The following is a 25,384-nucleotide window of genomic DNA, read 5'->3' on the forward strand; positions in this document are numbered from 1 at the left end:
GGTTTTTTGAAGCTTGACCATGCCAATGACTTACAGGAAATGAAATACAGCTGATAAAATGGGAATGTTTGGCTGTATTTATTATGTAGAGACCATTCATATGACCTTGTTCCCTGGGAAGACATTCCCATCATTAAGGCAATAGTGAAATTCTCTGATAAGCGCAATGATAGATATCCTCTGCACACCATTGTTGACGATAGAAGAGGCTGCCATGGAATTTGTCTCTCCAGTATCAAAAATGTTGCTAAAGTTCAGAAATCACAGAAGCCAGATGGAAGCACATAAATGTCAGAAGCAAGGTGAAAATAATTTCTCTTAAGGGCAACAAATGTGGGGTGGCAATCAGAGTTACTTGATCTATGGAAATTTGTAAGGATGGCTAGTAAATAAAGGTATGTCAAAGGGCACTATAGATGAACAGTTAACTAAGGTATTACTTATCTAGAGAGAGAACAAGAGATAGCTTGTAAGCAATGTGATGAGATCAGCTACACAAAAAAAGAAAACCATGATCCCTTATTCCTTTTCTGTATCTAAGTCAGTTTTTAGTACCTGTGCTCTTGAGAAAGGACCTGCAACCACTAGAAGTATATATGATAAATAGTCCCTCAGCCTTTTCTCAAATGGGTGTTCAGCCATTTTATCAATTACTGTGCATTGAGGAAAAGAAAATAACCTGATTTTTTTGTCTTTTGGATATGAAATTTAAGGCAATGCTGGTACCAAAGACCTGAAAAGCTCGCATGGTCCTCAAGTTCTGGTGGGATTTTTAGAATAATAATAATAACAATTTTTGGAGTTTCTGGACCAGTCTTGTCTCATAGACCCAAGTAGATAACTGGGTCTATGTTCTTCCCTAGTCCCAGAGTTTCCTATTAGAATGAAATCATTTACTGTCTACCTGAACACTCATACTGAGTCTCTGACCTGTAGAAAAAGAACCATTATGGTAGAAAGGGCCAAGTGAACAAGTGAAACCCCTAGACAAAGCAACTTAGCGTTCAGGAAGGATTGCAGAAAGTATCATCAACATTGAAGATTTAAAGTAATTATGGGATTTAGCAAACCTGGTATGGAAACTGTTTTCCAGATATATGCATTAATTTACATTTTTAAAAATAAAATCTGGATCTATGCTATTCTACTACCACACATCTGGGACTTTGTTTCAGATGTTGTGCCTTGACAAGAAAAGATGCTCATGATACATTGTTAAGTGACAAAAAGCAGGTTACAGAACAATAAGCATGATATAATTCCTTTTGTGTTTATAGGTAATGGTTATATAAATTTAAGATTAGAAGCATTTTCAAACTATTAATAGTAGTCATCTCTGAAAAGTGGGATTATTGAATGTTGGGAGAGATTCCTAACTTTCTTTTTAAAAAAGAGATTTTTAAATATTTGCAGTTTGAATTATCCCTCTCTTATGCTCCAAAGTATTTTATTAAAAGTAAAATAAAAATAAATTAATGAGTGGTGAGGAAGGATAGAAGGAAAGAGGGGAAACTAGCCTTCAGACATTAAGCAGAGGAGGAATTTGAAAGGACACAATCCCAAGCAGGGTGCCAGAAATTGTTGGCTAATGTTGGCTATTTTCCAGAATTAAGCAGGGCTCTGTAGCTATTGTTTATTGGAGCAGAACTGAATATATAATGAAAAATCATGTGAGGTAATTATTTTATCAGATCAAACTTTTTTTCGACAGATACCGCTATTTTCGTCTATGCCATAAAATAGTATTTACTGATGAATTTGAATATATCGGATACCTTGTGGTAATCATGAATATGTTTCCTATTATAATTTCTTGGATACCCCATATAGATGATATTTATGAGCATGAATTAAGACATGCTAACTCCTTCTTTCTTCACATTTATATCCTGGAAGCCATAATAAAGGTAATTGAATAATTTTTGCATGTGAGCATGTTACATGTCTGAGAGATTGCCTAACTTTTTTTAAATACTAAAAATAGCAACAATTGCTCCATCACTTCTCAAAACAAATAAGCTTTAATTCTTCATGTTAGTTCAGGGTAAAGCAACAGAAAGTATGCATACTATAAGCCTTGATTTTGTGTTTGCAAAAATAAATTTTAAAATGGTGTGTGTCAAACACAGAGTGAGTTTCAAAAGTATTAACAATGTTCCTATTAGCAGTATTCTTATTAATAATATGCTGTTTGGTAAGAAAAGCTCTAAAAGTCTAGAATATACAAGAAAACCAAAAAATGAAAAATAAATACTAATATTTATAAAGATGTATATTCCTTTTGGAGCAAGAATTATTGCTTTAGCTTTTCAGTAAAATTAATCCCTTCAGATTCCTGAACAGAGTGTGATTGCTGTAATAAAGTGACCCGATGAGCCTCAATTAAAAAAAAAATGCTCATATTACCTTTACACCAGATAGATAAATAAACATATAGGCCAACAGATAAATTTTTATACTTGAAAAACATCTCACAATTTGCTTTTTAACTCCAATAAAAAGATAATTGTTAAATGATGAAAATATATGACCAGAAACTGAGAATAGTATTGCATCATATGGACCAACGAGTTAAAAATATAAAATATTTTAGTCAGAAAATTTTAATATAGAAATTATATCTGCTATTTAGAGAAAATAAATTAATCTCAAATATTTGCCAGAAAACTAAAAGGCTGTGGTGGAGCCATGATAATGAGGAAATTCAAATCAAATTATACTCTACTTATATTTAAATTCAAATTTAACTGGAAAGAAGAAATAAAACAATTAGGGTTAGAATTAATAATAGGGTGAGGGTGACAGTGTGGGTTCCCCTGAAATTATTTAATATGTATTACAGTTGAAAGAGTACTGAGTTTTTTGACCAAATTATTCAACGTTTCCAAACTTCAAGTTTCTCTTCTATAAAATGGCAGTGTTGACTTAAACGATCTAAGCAGGTTCCTGTAGGTCCATTATTCTCTGTACTTTGGTCAAGGGTGGGCTCAACACAGTCAGCCCCACTTAAGACGCAAGAACCAGACTGTAGAAACGTTACCACACTGCCTAGTAGAGAGGATCCTCCCGATTGGTTAAATCTTATTTTTGTCTCTCCCTTCTAGTTAACTTAAGATTTACCCTCACTGCCTAAATTGCAACCTTGCATTCACCCATCCTTTCATATTGTCTCCTTTCTACTGAGCTCGTTTCTGTTCTTTTCTACTGTACATTTTTAAATGTTCTTTATGTTAATGATCATAAGGATAAATGATCACCAATCATGTACCAGCCATTCGGTTATAATGTTGAAGATCTTCAAAATGATCCTGTAAGCTAAATATTATGCCATGAATTTACAGATGAGGGGCCTGAATCTCTCATGCTATGTACCTTGTCTAAAGTCATATAGGAAATGAATAGTAGAATTGAGATCTGAACCCTCAAAGTCCCTGTTTTTTATATTATATTATATTATATTATATTATATTACATTATATATGATATATATAAATATGTATATTATATTATATATAATATGATAAAATATAAATCTCATTCTTTATATTTTAAAAATTTCCTAAAATGCTCCTCATTCTATCTGAGAAATTAGTCTCTTGAATTTTTCATGGGAATGGTAATCATGCTTCTGCATCTGTGGACCAGAGAATATGATTGTCTGAGCTTCCAATCATCATTTGATAACCTTGCATTCAACAAACACTTCCTTCTTTGAAGCTTACACAATCCTTTTATTCTGTACACTTCCTCTCCTGTTACTGTACTCTAGTGACTTCCAGATAACTCTTTCACACATCTGAATGCTTGGCATTTGGATAAAATCATATACTTTATACTAGTTCTTTCCAAGTTCCTGAGGGACTAACCCAACCAATACTGTGTTTTAATAATAAGGAAATGAGACATCCTCTGAGGACTAAACGGTGACCTGGGCAGGACCTCACAAGACCAAGGTCTCCTCCTCCTCTTCTCAGATTCAGACAATGGGTTTCCTCAGCCTGGCCAAATATCAGCAAGCTCTAGGGAAACAGCTCTCTAATACAAAAGTCTGCTTATAGACAACTATGGCAAGTTCTTAATTTATAATGGAGCATATGCTCTTCTTCAGCCAAGAATATGTGTGTATCCTACATTTTCTTGGAATCAGAGTGAGGTTGGGGTAAGGAAATCAGTCTGGTAAGAAAAGGCAAATTAATCAATATCTTAAGTATTATAGTAGAGATCTATATAGGGGTCCTTGGGAACAAACAAAAGGGGTTCCTCATCCAGGATAATAGGGTTAAAGAAGAAATGATTTCCAGAGAAGGAGATGCTAGAGTTAAATTTTGAGTAATGAATAAGAGTCAAAGAAAAGAATGTGTATATGGCATGCTGGACAACAGAACATGGGAAAGCTTGGGGGCAACAATAAGATACAAGCAAAGAATCTAGAGCTTAGGGGAAAGTGAGTTGGAGGTGGGCACTGGTGAGATGCTTAATTCATAAGGAGAATATGGAAATGAGCCAGGACACATACTAATAAAGTGCCTTTATTAGTTAGGGCTCTCTAGGAAAACAGAACCAACAGAAGATGTCTGTAAAATCTCATAGATTTTATTAAAATGTGTCATGCAAGTGTAGGGATGCACAAGTCCAAATTCCACAGGGCAGGCCACGACCTAACAGCTCTGATGAAGGTCTTCAATGAATCCTCCAGGAGAGGTCGGCTGGCTGAAGTAGAGAGAGAGAGAGAGAGGGATTTTCTTTCTTCTGACCTTTCTTTTAAAGCCTTCAGCTGATTAGATTAAATGACACTAATTGTGGAAGAACTCCTCTTGGCTGAGTTCAAATGTAATCAGCCATGGATGCAGTCAATGTGCTGATGATTTGATAACCCAGCCTTCTTGTTTATTAACCAGCCACAAAACTTGCAATAATGGTTAAATCAGTGATTCCTTGACTAGACAACTAGGTACTATCACCTGCCCAAGTTGACACATGAACCCAACCATAACATGCCTCATAGGCCATGCTGTCTTATCCACTTGCATGATGTCAACTATGATTAATATTCTAATGACTCCTAGATTCATGTCTCCAACTCAAATTTTATCTAGAACCTCAGACCATTTAGTTAACAACTGACTGAATCTTTCCAACAAACACTGTGTCAGCATCCAAAAACAAGGATAAAATGAATTTGTCTAAGATAGATATACTGACCAATGAAATAGAACAGAGTGTTAAGATATAGACCCTCTCATCTATGGACAATTGATCTTTGATAAGGCAGTCAAGCCAACTCACCTTGGACAAAACAGTCTCTTCAATAAATGGTGCCTAGAGAACTGGATATCCATATGCAAAAGAATGAAAGAAGATCCATATCTCACACCCTATACAAAAATTAACTCAAAATCCATCAAAGACCTAAACATTAGATCTAAGACCATAAAACTGCTAGAAGAAAATATAAGGATTTATCTTATAAATCTTATAACAGGAGGAGGTTTCCTAGACCTTACACTCAAAACACGAGCATTGAAGAAAGAAAGAAAGAAATAGGAACTCCTCAAAAGTAAACACTTTTGTGCATCAAAGAACTTCATCAAGAAAGTAAAAATACAGCCAACACAATGGGAGACAATATTTGGAAACGATACATTAGATAAAGGTCAAGTATCCAGAATATATAAAGAGATTGTTCAACTCAACAACAAAAAGACAGCCAACCCAATTACAAAATGGGCAAAAGACTTGAACAGACACTTCTCAAAAGAGGAAATACAAATGGCCAAAAGGCACATGAAGAGATGCTCAACATCCCTGGCTATTAGGGAAATAAATCAAAACCACAATGGAATATCATCTCACACCCACCAGAATGGCCATTATCAATAAAACAGAAAACAACAAGTGCTGGAGAGGATGAGGAGAAAGAGGCACACTTATCCATTGTTGCTGGGAATGTCAAATGATACAACTGCTGTGGAAGGCAGTTTGGCGGTTCCTCAGGAAGCTAAATATAGAATTGCCATATGACCTAGCAATACCATTGTTAGGTATCTACTCAGAGGACATGAGGGCAAGGACACAAATGGACACTTGCACACCGTTTATAACGGTGTTATTTACAATTGCAAAAAGATGGAAACAGCCAAAATGTCCATCGACAGATGAGTGGCTAAACAAACTGTGGTATATGCATACAGTGGAATATTATGCAGCTGTAAGACAGAATAAAGTCATGAAGTATGTAACAACATGAATGGACCTTGAGGACATTATGTTGAGTGAGATTAGCCAGAAACAAAAGGACAAATACTGTATGGTCTCATTGATATGAACTGACATGAGTGAATAAACTTGGAAAATTTCACTGGTAACAGAGACCATCAGGAGATAGAAATAGGGTAAGATATTGGGTAGCTGGAGCTGAAGGGATACAGATTGTGCAACAGGACTGATTGTAAAAACTCAGAAATGGATAGCACAATACTACCTAACTGTAATACAATTATGTTAAAACACTGATTGAAGCTGAATGTGAGAGTGATAGAGGGAGGAGGGCTGGGGGCACAAATGAAATCAGAAAGAAAGACAGACGATAAAGACTGAGATGGTATAATCTAGGAATGCCTACAGTGTAAAATGATAGTGACTAAATGTACAAATTTTAAAAATGTTTTTGCATGAGGAACAACATAGGAATGTCATTACTGGAGGGTGTTGAAAATAGATAGTAATATTTTAAATTAAAAAAACGAATTTATCTTCTCTAAACATACATCTCCTTCAGAATTCCATTTGAAACCCAATTTCAGAAGGTGAAATCCACAATGATCTTTGGCAGCTCCCCACCTTAACTATAGTGGGTTTTCAATCAATATTCTTTGAAACAAAGAAGGAAGGAATGAACTATCATAAAAGAGTAGGTATTTTGAATATTTTCTGCCTTGGAATAGATGTTTGATATTTTAATAATTTTCATTTAAAATCAATATCATTTACTAGTATGAGCATATATTTTACTTTAACTTGTCTAAATTCAAATCATTTTTAAGAAGGTGCAATGTTAAACCACCAAAGTAGATCACAATTTCAAAATATTTAGAAATTACTTGTTCCAGTATTATAAACTCAGGCGATAAATTGTTAGATGAATCAACAGTGAAAGTGAGATAAAACAGGGGGGTATAAACCTGGGATCTAAAACTTTTACATAGATTTAACTTTAAACTTTAAAATGAGTTCCTTCCATAATATTCATATTCTACTAGAAATTTGATAGTCAAATAAAAACTTACCTCAGCTGTCTCTTTAGTTGGCATTCAGCTTACCCTGCTGAGTTGTCAGAATAGTTCCTCAGCTGTGGATTCAAGGCAATGAAATCTTTGCTTCCAGAATTCAGATTAAGTTATAATATTAATGCCTTAAAGTTTATGTAGTTAACACAAGGAAAGGGAAATGCATACTCTCAATTTGTCTTACACCTAGTGCTAGAAGATAAGAAAGTGATCTGGTTTCCCTACTTCTTTCTGGGTTCTTTCAAAAATATTATCCTTTTCACACATTCTAAAAGAATATTCTCTTTTATTTATAAATGAATCAATAAATACAGTCATCCACATTGGTACACTGTAGGGGGGCGGAGAAAAAGGAAAAAAAGAAGTGAAAAAAAGCAGAAGCAATTTTTCAACTTAAAATTATCTGATTAACAAGACTTTCGGATTACTTGAACAGTTTTTTTGAAAATCTCCATAGAGGTTTCTAGAGTAGAAATATATGTTTATGAAGAAAAACATATATAAGTATTGTCTCAATTGTACTTTGAACATGCCTGAGGCTGTGTTGAAGCCTCATGGTAGCCCCACAAACACATATATTTACTGAAATGAAGAAAAGAGTCTGTGCAGTCACCAAGGAACTTCTAACAAAATGCAGAATTTTGCTTGGATTATCAAATATTGAAGATGCTTTTTATTCAGCACCACCATGGAATGAATTTAATGAATAAAACATAACCTCAATAAATAAAATTTTAAATCTAGAACGACTTTAATGAAAATCTGCCCATATGTATCACAACACAATCTAATTTTTTCTTGATTATTCATCATTATTGTGGATCTCAATTTATACTACTGTAAAATGAACTATCCCTTTAGGACTATTGTGGTATATAGAGCTGTTTTGTTAAACTAAAGGACCCAGACAAACTATGTTTTTGTTTGAGTTTTTCTGCTTTTCCATTTCAGCTACTTAATACAGGTGTCATGGAAATCTATTTCTTTACATCTATACTTGTGCTATATATCCAATCCTACATCAATTATCTTGAATGTTCTTCTCTTTCACTACAGGAAAAAGCTGATGGGCTTTTGTTTGTTTGTTTAATTTGAATTCCTGCAGTTATTCCAGCTAAGTAGCATCTCAAGGTAGATCAGAGGAAAATTTAACTGGTGATATCTTTGTTATTATGGAAAATGATGTGATCAAATCAGAGGCAAACATAATAAAAATAATTTCTTTTTAAATCAACAGATAGGAGCAATGAGAAGGGATTATTTTTCACATACCTGGAACCTGTTTGAGTTATCAATTACAATAATTGGCATCATAGATTTAATACTTGCTGAGACTGAGGTCAGTAATTCTACTTTTAACTGGATTGAAACAGTGGTTTTCGTAAAAATTGTTCGACTTCTTCGTATACTACGCATTTTAAAGGTAAGGAGCAATTTAATCATACGATTTCAAATTTCTCCTGTGACGTGAAGTATGAACTGCAACCAGTTTACTAGTTTTATGATCACCATCATCCGTTGGTGTTTTAGTTTGCTAAAACTGCCAGAATGCAATATACTGTAAATGGATTGGCTTTTGTAAAGGGGATTTATTCAGTTATAAGTTTATAGTTCTAAGGCCATAAAAATGTCCAAACTCAGGTATTTCTTGACTCCTAAGAAAGGCTGAAAGGCATCCAGGATTTCTCTGTCAGCTGGGAAGACAGATGGCTGGTATCTGAGGTCTTTTCTCCTGGTTTGTTGCTTTGTACTTCTGATTGCTGTGGCTTCCTCTCAAGGCATCTATGGGCCCTTGCTTAACTTCTCTGCATCAGCTTTCTCCAGGTTCTGGCTTGTTTAGCATCTCATGGGAAGGTACCTGGTGATGTCTGCTGGGCTCTGTTTCTAATAGTTATTCAAGCACCTTTGTCGTTACTACAAACATCTCCAAATGTCTGCCATCTGAGCTTTCTCCCAAATGTTTCCCCTTTAAAAGGACTCCAGTAAACTATTCAAGACCCACCTTAAATGGGCGGAGTCACATTTCCATCTAATCAAAAGGCCACACCCACAATTGGATGTGTCACATCTCCATGGAAACATCCTAATCAAGAGGTCCCACCCTACAATATTGAATCAGAATTAAAAGAACATAGCTGCCCCCAAAAGATTGGATCAGGATTGAAAAACATGGTTTTTCTGGGGTACCTAACAGTTTCAAACCAGCAAAGTTGGGCTATATTTTAAATTTAGTTGCCTTTTGACAAATTAAGTTTTATAACATTTTATTTTAGGAATACCCGAATTATATTAGAAATTCGTTTAGCACATGTGAGTATAGAAATACAGCAACTTTTCCTTTAAAAGAGAACACGTGAAAATTTTCATATTAATGTAAAGGCAAATTAGCCCCAAAGTAATGTTTATTCTTTATAGATATCACATGAAATAAAAGACAACAAGAAAACAAACACCCATGCAATTCATTCATAGTGACAAAGCATATCACATGCATGCATACAAATTAAGAAACAAAAGAATACCCATTCAGTGTTATATGAACTCATAGTATTATACATTCATTGCCTCAGAAATGACCTTTGATTATCTAATATGTCTTTTCTACAATGTAGAAATCCTTTAAATAACAATTAGGATTGGCAGTTATTTCTTTTCTGTATGATTATTTCAATGACATGGAATTCACTCCTTCATAAGGCATAAGAAGTATATACGGATACAAATATATTCTCCTCCTCTCTCTCTCTCTTTTTTTCTTCATACACAAGCAAGATAAACACATAAAAGCACCTCCCAGAGATATGAGAGCTATAAAACCAAATAAGACAGTTTATCTAAAGAAAAAGCTAACAGATTAGAATGTTTACATTTGAAGTTTTATCATATATATTTAAAAAACACTTCTGCTACTGAAAGGTGTATTCTAAGTAATCAACCAGGTCTAAAAGTATGTAACCAGTAGCATATGGGACTGTAAGTAATTCTAGTTTGCAATTTGACCCAAGGAAGACAAGTCTAGTGTATTTCAATGACTTGTTACTTCTTCCTGACTGAAGAATAAAAAGAGTTTAGATGAAGAAATTGTTAAACCACTTTAGAAAAGTTGGTTTGTTTATATATTTGGGAAACTCTGAGCCATACCTTCTGTCAGATGGCAGGACCTTGGAATATGAAGACAAATTAGATATAGTTCCTGCCCCTAAGATGCTTACTTTAGAAAAAAAAAATTGCAAGTAATCCAGATATTCTAATGTTGCCTGGCAGGACAAGTGCAAAGCAGCAGAATGCACAGAATGCTTGGTAGGACACAGAACATTTCGTTTATTCGGCGATACTTGAGCTGATATGTGAGCCCTTTGGAGATTATGAGCAGGTGGTTGGCGGGCATAATATGAGGGGTACTGGAGCACAGACATGGAAAGCAGAGAATAGCCTGTTCTGTTGGAGATAGAGGGCTATGCAATGATGGGGGGGGGGGCAGGTTAATCTGGAGACTTAAACCCTCAACAAATAAATGGAGCAGAGAGAAGTTAATTGTGGAGTTTAACAAAGAATATGGGAATGCCGACCGCATTGGCCACCTGATAGGAAATTTACTGAAATTTAGTATACAAAAGCTGCCATCTTTTATGGACTGCATCTCTAAAATGTAAACCTAGAAGATTAATCACATTGTTTTCTAAGAATTTAAAACCAATTGAAAACAGCACTCAGTTCTCTATGAGGGAAATAAGAAGAATAAAACAATAAACTCACAGGGTGCCCAACACCTGCATAATTTTCCCCGTGAATATTCTTTATATACCTACCCCCTATTAATATTACGCAGTAGCTATAGTCATGAAGTTATAAAGGTACCATGAATAAAATAAATGAGTCTTGATAGGTTACTGTAGTTGCCTTTGAGAGTGCTTCACTTCTTCCTATTAGCTATTTTTAGTTAATAAACTAACATTTAATGATTTATGTTAAATGGTAGTCCTGTTTTTTCAGCTCATAACACCAAAGTTGCTGCAGATAATAGATAAAAGAATGAGTCATCAGCTGTCCTCCAGGTATGCTATACTAAAAGGATATGTCCAAGGTGAAGGAGACATTATGACTATAATTGATCAAATTGCAAGTTCTAAACAAGTTAAACAGGTGAGGAAAACCTTAAATACTATGAAAATGATCAACTCCTCCACCCTTCTATTGTCTTCCCCCATCATGCTCTGGTCTTTCTCTTTTTATGTAAAGTGGTCTTTGATCCCTGGTTTACTAATTAATTTCTGTAAAAACTTAATAAACTAGTCTACATTAAAATCACTCAAATGTCTACTTAAAGAAATGTCAGTGTCAGAGTAGAAAGTTCCCAGGTTCTTAGAAGGCGCCTTTCTGTATTTGAGGAGGATACCATGAAACCCCTGGGCAGTGGTTGCCTCCTCCCGATGCCAGCTCCAGGGTCTGCCTGGCTACAGAGATCTTAAGTAGGAAATACCAGAGCTTGAGAAATGATGGCGAAATTGGGAAGACAGCGCTTCCTCATATGCCAAAGCTTCTTTCCACCTCTTTCCATCCCTGTTTTTCTCACAGTAAATAGTACAGAAAGTAAAAACGAGTGATACAGCAAATGGAAAAAAGGAGCAATAATGAATCTGGAGGGAAACCTGTTCTAATGCCCTCATTATTCAGGTAAGAAAAATGAGGACAAGAGGCGTTAAGTGCCTATACTAAGCGTCATATCAATAGTAAATATCTTGAACAATAGTTTTAGGGCATAAGTCCTAGAATGTTTTAGAACTAGACTAAGGCAGATTAACACTAACACATGAGCACAAATTTATTGGCTATGTGGATTTAAATAGTTGCCTTTCAAGATAATTTAGAACAATTTTATGCTCTATTTCCTATGCCCAAATCTTTGTAGTTGAGAAAACTGAACATTCACCATGTGATAGAACACAGAAAATAGTGTCCTTCTTTCCTCTTTTCATCTCACTTGAACTGTTTTTTTCCTGAATTTTATTACTCTTTCTAATCACTCATATTTAGCACAGGAATTTGAAGTCACACAGTAAAAAAAAAAAAAAAAAATACAAAAGGACTTGAATCTCTAAATGTTGTCGAGCAGACTTCATTCTGCTCTCACACTGCTGGGGCAAACTTTCTACCTAACTAAAAGTTGAAAGCTACTCCTGTGTCTCAAGTTTGTAGATTCTCATAAAGCGAAATGGGAAAGTACCTACTGTGCCAGCAGATTTTAGAATCAGTAGTATCCTACAGCAAGTTACCTCAAGGAAAATATACAACTCACTTTCAACCCTCTTAAAGTTGACCTGAATAGCGTGACTATTTCCCTCTCTATCACTCTTTGTGGAGCAAAGAGACCCTTCATTACACAAAAAATTCTATTCTAATCCCTGAAAAGCTCTCCATCATATTTTTCTTTAAAGTTATAATTTAAGTACAGAATCTGTTGTTTGCTAATATAAAGAGATTTTACAGAAGAATGCCTTTTCAATAAGGATAATATTTGTTTTGTTTTATAGATTTTAGTGGAGCGGATAGCAAGGAATACAGGACGTGCTATGAAAGAGCTAGGTAGGTACCTCTCACCACAATGATACAACACGACTATCTCTTATCATCACAACTTCAGAAAGGAAGTAGTTTTGATCACTAAACTGATCTTTTAGGAAACTTATTTAGTACTACTAGTAAAATGGATAACCCCAGTGATCAACGTGTTCTCATCTTCTAGTTCGGGTGGAAAGAGCATAGACCATCTCCATGCTTCTTCTCTCTCTCTCCCTTATAACACAACGAAGGTTTTTAAATCCCTATTTAAAGAGCATGTTAGAAGTCACATATAGAATCCAAGGGTTAGAGGGCAGTGACCATGACTGAGTGAGAGGAATTTATCAGACACAATATCTAAACACACAGTCTTTAATAAAAAATTCTGGTTCAAATGGGATAGGAAATGAGTTCCAGACACAGAGCCCAGGACGGCTCACGGTGTCCCGTGCAGGTGAGATCTATGCAGCTGTTAATCCTGGGACTGGAGCCATCTGTCCTTCATAGGATTAGTCACAGACAGGAGTTGTTGCCAAGAAAATGGCAGGCAGAATTCTGGCACTACTAGTGAGCAATGATTGATTGCAGCAGTCCCAAAAGGGAGAAATAAATTTCCCTAAGTTGACAGTTGTACTCCATGAGTTTAGAGCAGAAAGATTAGTTTAATGTCCACATGAATTATTTTAAATATTATCTTTGTTTTGTCTGAAAATAATTTTTTATCTTCAGGCTACTTAGAATATGATCACCCAGAAATTGCCATCACTATGAAGACAAAGGAAGAAATTAATGTCATGCTCAGTATGGCTAGAGAAATTGTTAAGGTTTTCAGGTCGAAAGGAATTATTCATAAAGTTGAAGGTTCTGAAATTAATAAGGTAAGATACGTTTATAAAGAATATACTAATTTGATATATAGTTACTCATGAGTTCCAAGCTACCTTTGCCCACTGTCATTCTAAGGATTGAATGGTATTTTGGAGGTCTTAGGAAAGAAAGAACATCGAGAGATGACATTTTGGAAAGGAAAGGTAGAAAATTGGTGTTTGTTGATTGCTTAATTTAAATTTCCAAGGCATCAGCTTAAAACCCATAGGATAATTAAAAGAGTTCAATAGGGTATCCAGAAGAAAGAACAATAATCAAAATTGTGATGAAAATAAGAAAATGTAGAAAAATGCTGTTTTCCACAATAACAATTAAAAATTCTAAATCCTTATGTATGCACCTAACAGAAAATATTCAATACCCATGGGATTGAATATATTCAATACAGTTTTGTGAAAAACTGTACTGAAGATCTAGATACATGCTTTTTTAGGGCAGGGGTCAGAAAACGTTCTCTGTAAAGAGCCAGACAGTACATCTTTTAGCTATTCATGCCATTAAGGTCCCTGCCAGTTACTCAATTCTGCTGCTGTATCGCCAGAACAACTATAGACAATATGTATGTGACTGGGCGTGACTGTGTTCCAACAAAGATGTTTATAAAAATAGATGTCGGTACGACAGTGGCTCAGTGGCAGAGAATTCTCACCTGCCACGCCGGAGAGTGGATTGTAATCCCAGTACCTGCCCAGAAAAGAAAAAAAAGAAAGATATCAAACAGGTTTTGGTATTATGAAGATGTGATTACCCATAAACTAATCAGTTAATTTAGTCAACCTTAATCAGTATTCAAACAAGTTTAGGGTGCTCAACAAGTAGACTTTACTTGTACAACATAAACTGCTCAGAGATTATTAAAAGTAAACAGTGGGCGGGCCACGGTGGCGCAGTGGCAGAGTTCTGGCCTGCCGTGCTGGAGACCCAGGTTCAATTCCAGGTGCCTGCCCGTGCAAAAAAAAAAATAGGTACGGGAGAGTTTACCCTACCAGACTGTAAGACATACTCTAATGCTATAATAATCAAATGATGTGGAATTAGAGTAAAATAAGAAAAAATAAATCAATGGAATAGACTTGACTCTAGTACCAGACCTAAATACATTATGACAATATATAATACTAAGAAGAAATATTGCAAATTAAAAAAAAAAAGATTATTCAATAAAGGATGCTGAGACATTCAAATTCATATGGAAAAACTAACATTGGATACTTATCTCACAACATATATGAAAAAAACAAACTTCCAGATGCAATAAAGATCTAAACATAAAAAATTATACATGTGTTATAATAAAATAGAGAGAATATCTTTATATTCTTGAAGAGGAAAAACTTTGTCAAACTATTTGCAAAATCAGATTGCATAAGTGAAAGAGTTATTAAATAACACTGTACATAATATTAACCTTTACATGGTGAAATATATTTTTAAAATAAATTAAAAATCAAGACACAACTTGGAAGATATATTTGTAACAAAAATTACACACAAAGTAGTAAAATAGCCATTATACTCAGCAGGTTCCCACAAATCAATGAAAAAAAGGACAAAGAACACTACAGAAAGTGATAAAAGTATATGAAACAGGCATTTCACAGATGCAAAAAGAAAAAGTTGCCAAAGAATGTTTGAAAAGGTGTTTGACATTTCTGGTAAACAATGAAATAGGAACTAAGGCATGAATAGACAGCATTTGATTGGTTCATTAGATCAGCAATGAACTGACTGGAAATATTGAATGTTGGTACTACTATGAGAATATAATCACACTTAAATAAGCCAGAATAAAATGCAAATGAGTGCTGCCATTCTGGAGGGCAATTTAGCAAATCAAAGTTTTAAATATGTGTACCCTTTGAACCAGCAATTACATGTGTAGGATTCTGTCCTATAGATATTTAAAATCAAAGCTATATGCTCAAACATAAACATTACAAACAACCAAATCCATTACTTTGAGGATAGTTATGCAAATTATTATTCATACATGCACATATTGTATATAAATTAACATGAATAAGAAAAATCTATATGTACTTACATGAAAATTTCAGCAGGATATAGTTAGTATGGAAAAAATTTGTAGAACAATATGCATGAGATGACTAACTTTTTAAAAATTTCTATATATACAGATATTGTAAACTTAGAAAAATATTTACACAGGTATATACCAAACTCTTGATACTGATCACTTCTGGAGGATGGAGTGGGCAGAAGAGAGGGAGTATGAAGGGAGTTTTAGATTAAACTATCATATTTGAAGATGTTAAATTTCAGTAATTGAGACAGTTTGATATAAGTTCAATGCTAAATAAATAAATCAATGACTCAAAATAGAGTGCAGAAACTCAACCACACATGTGGAAAACTCAGCTTTTTATCTATATTTTTCATGAAGCTCGAAATTTTTGCTCAGAATTAGTTTTATGATTGCAAAAACTAATTTTTAAAAGATTTTGTACTAATACATGGTCTTCCAGTTCCCCCTAGTCACCACTATTTTCCAGAGGTCTCCAGAGTAATATCCCGAAGACACAGGTAGTCAGTTCTGCACATCTGTAGTTTGCTACAGTACCACACAATGCCTGTGTGCCCTGTATGAATAAATACACTAACTGTGATGAATTCAGATTGTCATTTTAGTTTAAAGTTTGCTTTACAGTTTAATGGTTCAGTCTGTAATTCCTCTTGACTGTAATAAGAAGATCTGTGGGAAAAAAAAAAAGGGCATCTTCATTTAAATGGGAAAAAAACCACTAGAGGAAAACTTGCAGAAGACCATGGTGAAAATGATAATGAGAGAAGACTAATAAAAGCATAAGATACAATAGTAATAAATCTTTACTCATATGATCCTCCCAGCAACACTGTGAGTTGGGTATCTTGTTGTCCTTATTTTATCGGTCAGACAGCTATGACATGCGAAGACAGTATCCCAATGCAAGCCTTCTGATTCTAGACCTCATACTCTTAAAACATAACTGTCAAAAGCCAAAAATAGAGGTGGATGTATTAATGACCCTAAAAAGTAGGAGACTTGAACTTGGATAACCAAGACCATTATACCTGAGTATGAGGAAAGTTAACCTGGTAGGAAAAAGAAATAATGAACAGAAGCAGTGCCATTTAGAATGTTACATAACAATGCTAGGTCAAAGTCAATGTTTTTTCCCATATAGACAATTGATTGATCCAGCATCATTGGCAGAAAAGACCATTCTCGTCCACAGCACTACAGTGGAGCCTCTGTCATAAATTAAGCGACTTCGTATGTGTGGTTGAGTTTCTGGACTCTATTTTGAGCCATTGATTTATTTATTTAGCATTGAACCTATATCAAATTGTCTTAATTACTGAAATTTAATGTCTTCATATCTGATAGTTTAATCTAAAACTTTAGGATAATGATATTATAAGCAGTTAGAGAACAAATGCTATAAGAGGGGAGAGGTTGGAGGTTTCCATGGCAGTATAAAAACCTCAGAAGAACAAGAATAGAAAATCATACAAGAACAAATTGTCCTAAACATTCTGTGAATGCTAATTGGTTCATCTACTTTCTAAAATTTTGTCGTTTTAGTTAATCATGGCCAGAAAGCGAGAGGTACTTGATTTTCAATCTATTATCAGTCCTCTTACCATTGAAGAAGTGTTGTATCATATTCCATGGCTAGATAAAGACCCGGATCATATAAACTTCATTCAGGTAACACTTTTATTTCTTAGTGATATCATCTTCAGTGTACCAATGGATGATCTTTTTTAAAAATAAAGATTTTAACCATTACCTCTCCAATTCGAAATGCTTTAAATGTTCCTTATTGTCTGCAGGGCAAAATTAAAATACTTATAAACAATATGCAAAATCCTTTTACAGTCTGCTTCCTACCTCCCTCTCCACCTTCATCTTCTGTTGCTTGTTACACATCTTCTATACTCTAGTTATACTATCTACTCATGGTGACCCAAGTACTTTATACTGTTTCCTACTTATACTCCTTTGTGGGTATGTCTTAGTTTCCAGGATGCTATGGCAGATACAACACAATAGGTGGGCTTATACAATGGCATTTTATTGTCTCACTCATTCTTAAACTGGATGGTTTTTTCCCTCCCAGATAGGTAGTATTCTGGCTGGCTGGCAAGCCTTGGGGCTCCTTGCCTTACCCATCACATGGCAATGTCTTCTCCTTTCTCTTCCAGGTTCCTGCTGATGTCTGGCTTCAAGCTCCTCTCCATGGCTCTTTCTCTGTCTGAGTTTCTTCTGCTTTAAAGGATTCCAGTAATCAGATTAAGGCCCCACCTCATACAGTTGGGTCATACCCTAACTAAAATAGTATCTTCAAGATATGTCGTTTACACACACAGACTCACACACACAGGAATGCAGACTAAGACCTAAAACATGGGTTTTTGGGGGGTGGGTACAAAATTCACCCTACCACATGGTGGTATTTACTTTATACCACCAGTATTTTATATTATTTACTTTTCTTAAAAAGTCTTTTGTTTCCCCTTTTGTTCAAACTTTTCCTCTTCATTGCTCCTCTGGAACCTATGCCACTTACCCCCTTTTCATTCATTCATGTAACATAATTTGTTCATTATTATTGAATTTGCTCATAATTCATATTTATTTATAACTAATGAATCCATTTCATTAACTTATATAAGGATTGATTGTACTACTTTCTGCTAGAAACAATGCTAGGACCTGGGGATGCTCATGATAAAAACTAATGTTTGTTGAGTCCACACCATTTTCCAGGCAGTAGTCTAAGCTTTTTATATGAATTATGTCATTTAATACTTTCAGCAGTACTAGACCATAAGAACAATCATATCCCCATTCCACAAATGAAGAAATCAATGCAAAGAAGCATTCAATAACTTCTCACTTTCAAACAGCTAGTTGGTGGTGGAGATAGGATTCAAAATCAGACAATTGAATTCTAGAACCTACAATTTTTAGTCAAATGATTAAAGGTACTGTAGTACCCCAAAATAAACAAGGTATATATAATCCCAATCTCATTAAATTCAGCCTAGTTTATTAATTGGGCCAAAAAGGCATTTCAGGCAGTGGGAAGAACACGAGTAAAGGGTCATATGAGTGGAAAAATAAATCATAATATGTTTAGGGACCAAACATAATGTTTTAAGGGTTCTATAACATTGAGTATATCAAATCAAAGTGTATATTAGAAAGAGGTTAGCAAAAAGTCTATTAAGAAGCATAGATCATATAATTAAGCAGTGAAGACCCAGAGCTGGATTAGCTGCAATAGAGATAATTAGCTTAACTTTTTTAGATAAGTGACTCTGTTGGCTGTGTATGACCTATATCAGAGTAAAAACACTGCCTACAGGGATGCCAGCCAGGAGGCTATTGCAGTGTGCATGATTTAATCAAGGTCTGAATTGGGATAACAATATTAGGTAAGGAAAAATAGAAGACAGATTCAGAAAATGTTTAGAAGATAATAAAATATTAAGGATTGGTTATTGATTGGCCATCAAGTGAAAGGAAGAAAGGAAAGGATAACTGTTCATCTTAAATCTTGATTGTCTGGATGGATAATGGTTCTACCAATGAAAAAAAGAGAATAGAAGATGAGAGTTGATTTGGAAGAAGTAATAGTGGTTTCATTCAAGGGTTTGTCCAGGTGACAGTGCGATATGTGAATCCAAATTTCAGTGGAGACTGAGGAATTATCAACATATAGCATTTAGATCAGCCAATGCTGATACATGTAGTGAGAGGAGCACTGGTTGGCAAAAGTATCTTGGGGGATTAAATAGATGTCTCTGAAAGCGCTAGAGAGAGCTAGTCACAAAGGCGTGGAACAGCAGGAAAATGCAAGGCCAAGGAGGCCATAACATAGGGTGTTTTAATAAGGAGGATGCATAATAACACCTCATGTATCAGAAAGTTCTAGTATAACATGGACTGAAGAAAGATCTTTAGTATGGGATAACACAAACAGTGTTTCTTACCTTAATGTACCAACTCCAGTTGAGCCAGGGGAATGAACTGCAGAGGTTGGAGGGGAAAGAAATTGGAACAATGACTGTAGGCTACTCTTTCAAGAAATTTGGGACTAAAAGCGAAATTGGTGAATGAATATAGGAGATGCATGATCAATGGAGGATTTTTTTTTTTAGGATGAAATATACTTGTGTGAGAAGCATACTTGTGTAGGAAGGAGACTTAAAGAGGTAGAGGTTAAAGATACAGGAGAAAGAGGGGAAGATAAGTGAAAAGATGCTCAAAGAAGTAGGTTTGGGGGTCAAAACCCCACCTATTGAAGACCAATCTGTTATCTGTCCTAAGTTTAGAGGGCCAAAGTTGCCAGCATTGTATACAGTACATACCCTTATTATAGCATTAGGTACTTTATATTACAATTATCTTTATAACTCTCCTCTACTATAGTTTTTAGCTCATTCATCTTTTGAATATGCCAGCTCCTAACACTTTGAATAATGCTAGTAAGTGTTTAATAAGTATTTGTGCAGTGAACAAATAAATGGATCTAACTTGCTTTAGTAACATTCTTTATATATTCCCACCTAGTATTCAAATACCAACTATATTTTTCTACCTGCTTAAAATATTTTGAAGTGTTGAATTTTTTATTTAACCAGTCATTTGAAGTATGAACATGAATGACACATCTGTGTCACATTATCCTTCATCTTTCCCCATTACTTTTCATGCAGATGAAAGACCTCCACTACATTATTATCCTTAGATTATTTACCAATCTATATATAAATATTTCATCTGAAATTATATACATCCATGAATATCTACCTCCTCTATAGAGGATATAGATAGAATCTATAATAGAATAGATTCATAATCTCTATTTTTTCTTATAAATTTACTACTAATGTGATATCTCAGAAGACCTGTTAAGTGATACTTACTTTAAATATTCGAAAGTCTTCTTTTAATGTACATGTTAACATCCCATGTATCTGGTGACATATTTTTAGGAAAGATCCAGAGTTGTAACATTTGATTGTGGAAATGATATATTTGGGGAAGGTGATGAGCCCATTGGAATCTTTATCATTATTTCTGGCATGGTTAAGGTAAGGCAGAGTTAGAAATGCATTTGTGAATATTAGTCTATAAAACTTTATAAAATTTGGAATCAATAGCTTTCCACGTTAAGAACTGTATTATTTCTTTCATAGGACTGCAGTTACAGTCCAAATTACAATTTTTGTGTTCAGACAATAACACCACCTATCCACTTTTTTAGCCATATTTTCTCATAGATAGCAAGAAACCATCTATTTTTCTAAAAGATGAAGGATAATCTTTTTTTTTTTTTTTTTTTTTTTTTTTTTGGCATGGGCAGGTTCTGGGAATTGAATCCAGGTGTCCCATATGGCAGGCCAGAAATCTGCCACTGAGCCACCATTGCCCGCCCAAAAGCATAGTCTTTTAAGATGGTAAATTACAACATGAAATGTTACACATCTTAAGGTTTGTAATGGTTGTCTGAGTAGATAGTTAGAAAGGCCAGGGTATTTAACTGTGCCTTGTTTCTAAGTCATTGCTAATTATATATATATGGTAGAATTTTAAAACCAAAGGAAAATGGTCATAATTGATGTCTGTATTTTTCTCTTTCTTTGTTCCACAACAGCTTCAAAGATCAAAGCCAGGTTTTGGAATTGACCAAATGCTCTGGGAATCAGAGGGAAAAAATAATCAGATAACTTACAGAGACTATATGATCAGTGGAGAAATAATAGGAGAGCTAAACTGCCTAACTAATAGACCTATGAAGTATTCAGCTAAGTGCAAAACTGTAGTGGAGGTCAGAAAATATCACTGTATGTCTTACAGTTGTCCCTTGTTAAATATCTTGTTTGAGATGGTTTCTCTACTTAACATATATTTACAGTCTGGTAAATATTTTTAAAAAAATAGGGATAGTGTAAAAAAAAAAAAAAAGGAATGTTAGAGGAACAAAATGTGTTATATAATTATGCTCATCTATTAAAGTGTCCTAACAAAATGGCTAGTGAAAGCTAACCATTAAGAAGGATTAAGAAAAATGATTATATGAGCTCTTTAATGGGGAAATTGGTGGGATATGTTAACTATCAATACCATAATTCGGATGGTAAGAAAGAGGAATAAGTCAGTGAGCTGGAATCTATTAAAGTGAAAGTTGAGCAAAGTGGATGGAAACTTTTGGGGGCATGATTGAGGACAGAATCCTCTAATACTAGGGGTTCCCACTGGCCTTATCAGAATATCAAAAAGAATAATAACTGTAATCAATTGAAACCCACCAAATATGTAAGAATTCATTTTTGATAATGATAATTTTTTTCCATAGCGGTTGCTAAGGTTTCAATTTACTACTCTGAAAGTGGATTGTTTTTTTTAAAGGAACAAAATTAAACATTTATCCTGCCTTTCCTCTATGAACTCTTTCAAATGCAGAATTAGAGGATTAGAAAATCTCCATTCTGCCCTCCCTAGTGAAAGAATGGATCTAGGCAATAATCATCAATAGATGCTAAAACTACTATCTGGAATGCTAATGGAAAACTTTATGACAGGCTGACAATGCCTAAGAACACTGATCAATCTTACCTTTGAAGTCTTCTTGCACAAGAAGAGCGATAACCTGAACTCTTCAAATCTCTAGATCTAACCAGTTTTCAGGCAATATAAGAAGGAGGGGCACAAGTTAAATGACATAAAAGGAAATCAACTACTTCTAGAATATGGGGAATTCTACAGGAAAAATGGTCTCATTTCTCCAGCAAGTCAATGGAATAAAGAAGGTTGGGCAGTGTGTGTGTGTAAGAGGAGGGAAGGAGGCAAGGGAAACTATGAAAAGGGACTTAAGAGATATAATAACCAAATCCAATTATTCCAGATTGAACAAACCAACTGTAAAGAGACCTATTTGTGGAAATATTAATATGAACAAAATATTAGATGATGTTAAGAGAATTTTTTAAATTTTGTTAGGTATGATAATCACATGATTATTTCTTTAAAATGTCTATTAGTCACAGATGCATATTAAAATATTTAAAGTGAAATATGATGCCTGGGATTTGCATAAAAATATTCTAGCCTTCTGCTTCAGGCTGCACTACTACCATAAACAACCATAAACTTAACAAAATGCATGAGGCAAATGTTTTAAGCCATTGTAAAACAGGCACTAGAAGTCTGAAATCCTTGAAAGAAGAGACACAAGGTAAGCTCCAGGTTCAACATGATTCTCTTCTGCCTAGGATAGTTTCCCAACCATGTTGCAGCGAACAAGAATCCAAGCAGAAGATGATGATCCTTCTAAACTGAAATGATCAGAAGCTGGAGCAGCTGAAATGCTGGAACTTGAAATGCCTAAGAGAAAGAGTTCAACCAGAGAGACTCCAGAAATCCGTGTAGCGGTTCTCCACTTACTTGAGGGCTGGGCTGCACATAAACAGGATGACACAAAATAGACTTGTCCTCACCTGATGGTTAAGAATGGAACAGAGATAGAAAGTCAAGGAGTGACAGGGATTAGGTACTTTGAAAGTTCAGCCCTGCTAAGAAATGGAAAGAATATGCCTTAGGTATAAGGACCCATGTCCTAAAGTAAGGCCTTCCCTAAAAATCCACTCTGAAAAAAAAACCTAAGATCAAGCCCTGACAGGATCCACAGTGGAGACAGAGTTTGGAGGTTAAATACCACTGAATTGCACACCTTGGAAAATACCTGAAGTTCTTCACTGATTTATCCAAGCAGATCATAAAACCCAGTCAACAGACGTCAAAGTGATCAGACAGTAAATTAATTTTCTACTACAACAAAAGAGCAATACTTCTCAGAGGAAGACAACAGAATCCAGAATCTCTACAGTTTATCATCAGCAATGTTCAGTAAGCAATTATTAATTACTAGACAAGCAAAGAAACATGTAAACCACAAGGTAAAATAGAGAGGGTACAGTAAATACCAACACTAAAATTGCCCAAAATATAGTTTGGAAGACAAAGACTTTAAAGCAATTATTAAAGATATACTTTAAAAACTAAAGAGAAATATGTTCGAATAATTAAAGGAAAATATGTTCTTAATGAGAGAACAGGTAGAAAATTCCAGCATGGAATAGAAATATAGAAAAGAGTCAAATGGAGTTTTTAGAATTAAAAAAAAAGCAGATTGGGAGATAGCAGTAAAAAGAGTCAGTACTAAGATAAATCAGAATACAGTGTATGATATGACTTATATTTTAAAACTTCAGCCTCTGTGTGAGAGCAAAGAAAGAGATGTTTATTTGGTGGAAAATTTATAATTCTGGTAGCACACTATCTAATTTAACTTGTATGGTCAGTTTATTTGAACACCATGATTAATGGAATCTTGAATGAGGGTGAGATCTGGTTGGTTTGTACAGGTTAGTATGATGCATTGATATATTCCAGAGTAATCTGGACAGAGAATAAAAAAGTATTTGCAAAGTCCCCTTGAGGGACTGGGGAAAAAGGAGGAAATATTAAACTTGCCCACCTGGGGAATCCCTGATATCCTCACAAGCACTGGGGACAACCAGTTCAATAAACTGAGCCCTCAATCTTGGAAACTGCCCCTGTGAAACTCATTCCTGCAAAGGAGAGGCTAAGCTTACTTATAATTAAGCCTAAGGCTCACCCCCAGAAATCCTCTTTTGTTGCTCAGATGTGGCCTCTAAGTCAACTCAGCAAGTGAACCATTGCCTTTCCCACCTACTTGGGACCTGACTCCCAGGAATATAAATCTCCCTGGCAATGTGGGACAGGACTCCTGGGATTCACTGGTACCTGATATCATGGAATTGAGAAATCCTTCTTGACCAAAAGGGGGAAGAGAGAAATGTGACAAATTAAAGTGTCAGTGGCTGAGATTTCAAACAGAGTCGAGAGGTTGTCCTGGAGGTTATTCTTATGCATTATATAGATATCCCTTTTTAGTTTATGGAGTATTGGAATGGCTAGAGGGAAGTACCTGAAACTGTTTACTGTATTCCTATAGCCTTGATTCTTGAAGACCTTTGTATAAGTATATAGCTTTTACAGTGTGACCATGTGATTGTGAAAATCTTGTGGCTAACACTCCCTTACTCAGGGTATGGACAGATGAGCAGAAAAAAAAAAAAAAAGAACAAATAAATAAATAATGGGGAGTGGGCAGAAGAGGGGTACAAAAAAATTGAATAGAGGTCAATACTAGTGGTCAATGAGAGTGAGAAGTAAGGGGTATGAGAGTATGTTTTCTTTTCTCTTTTTCTTTCTTTTTTGGGGGAGTGATGCAAATGTTCTAAAAATGATCATGATGATGAATACACAACTATGTGATGATATTGTGAGCCACTGATTGTATACTTTGGATGCACTACATGGTGTGTGAAGATATCTCAATAACTAAAAAGGAGTCACTGGTTGGGAAGATATATGAAGGAAATAGTATTGTCTGAAAAAACAAGAGAACAATGATTTTTTTTTAATGTAAAGACTCCAGAGATCTGTAAGGCAATATAAAATGGTCTAATATTTGTGAATAGAAGTTGCAAAAGAGGAAAAGAGTGATAATGGGCATGAAAAAATATTTCTAAAATAATGACCAAAATTT

General features: G+C 34.8%; 1 protein-coding gene across 12 annotated transcripts in view; it reads left to right on the forward strand.

Moving 5' to 3' along the window:
- Positions 1 to 25,384, forward strand: part of SLC9C1 (solute carrier family 9 member C1) — a 109,717-nt gene that overhangs the window by 71,777 nt on the left and 12,556 nt on the right. For 11 of the 12 annotated variants that reach the window (XM_077118404.1, XM_077118407.1, XM_077118411.1 and 8 more), the window contains 8 exons: positions 1,712 to 1,907; positions 8,524 to 8,709; positions 11,280 to 11,429; positions 12,818 to 12,869; positions 13,575 to 13,723; positions 17,320 to 17,445; positions 20,742 to 20,840; positions 21,404 to 21,577. In XM_077118404.1, coding sequence (XP_076974519.1) covers positions 1,712 to 1,907; positions 8,524 to 8,709; positions 11,280 to 11,429; positions 12,818 to 12,869; positions 13,575 to 13,723; positions 17,320 to 17,445; positions 20,742 to 20,840; positions 21,404 to 21,577 — 1,132 coding nt within the window. The remainder of the gene's footprint in view (positions 1 to 1,711; positions 1,908 to 8,523; positions 8,710 to 11,279; positions 11,430 to 12,817; positions 12,870 to 13,574; positions 13,724 to 17,319; positions 17,446 to 20,741; positions 20,841 to 21,403; positions 21,578 to 25,384) is intronic. The other variant, XM_077118408.1, reaches the window with a different exon arrangement.

The sequence above is a fragment of the Tamandua tetradactyla genome, chromosome 10, assembly GCF_023851605.1.
Source record: "Tamandua tetradactyla isolate mTamTet1 chromosome 10, mTamTet1.pri, whole genome shotgun sequence".
Classification (NCBI taxonomy): Eukaryota; Metazoa; Chordata; class Mammalia; order Pilosa; family Myrmecophagidae; genus Tamandua; species Tamandua tetradactyla.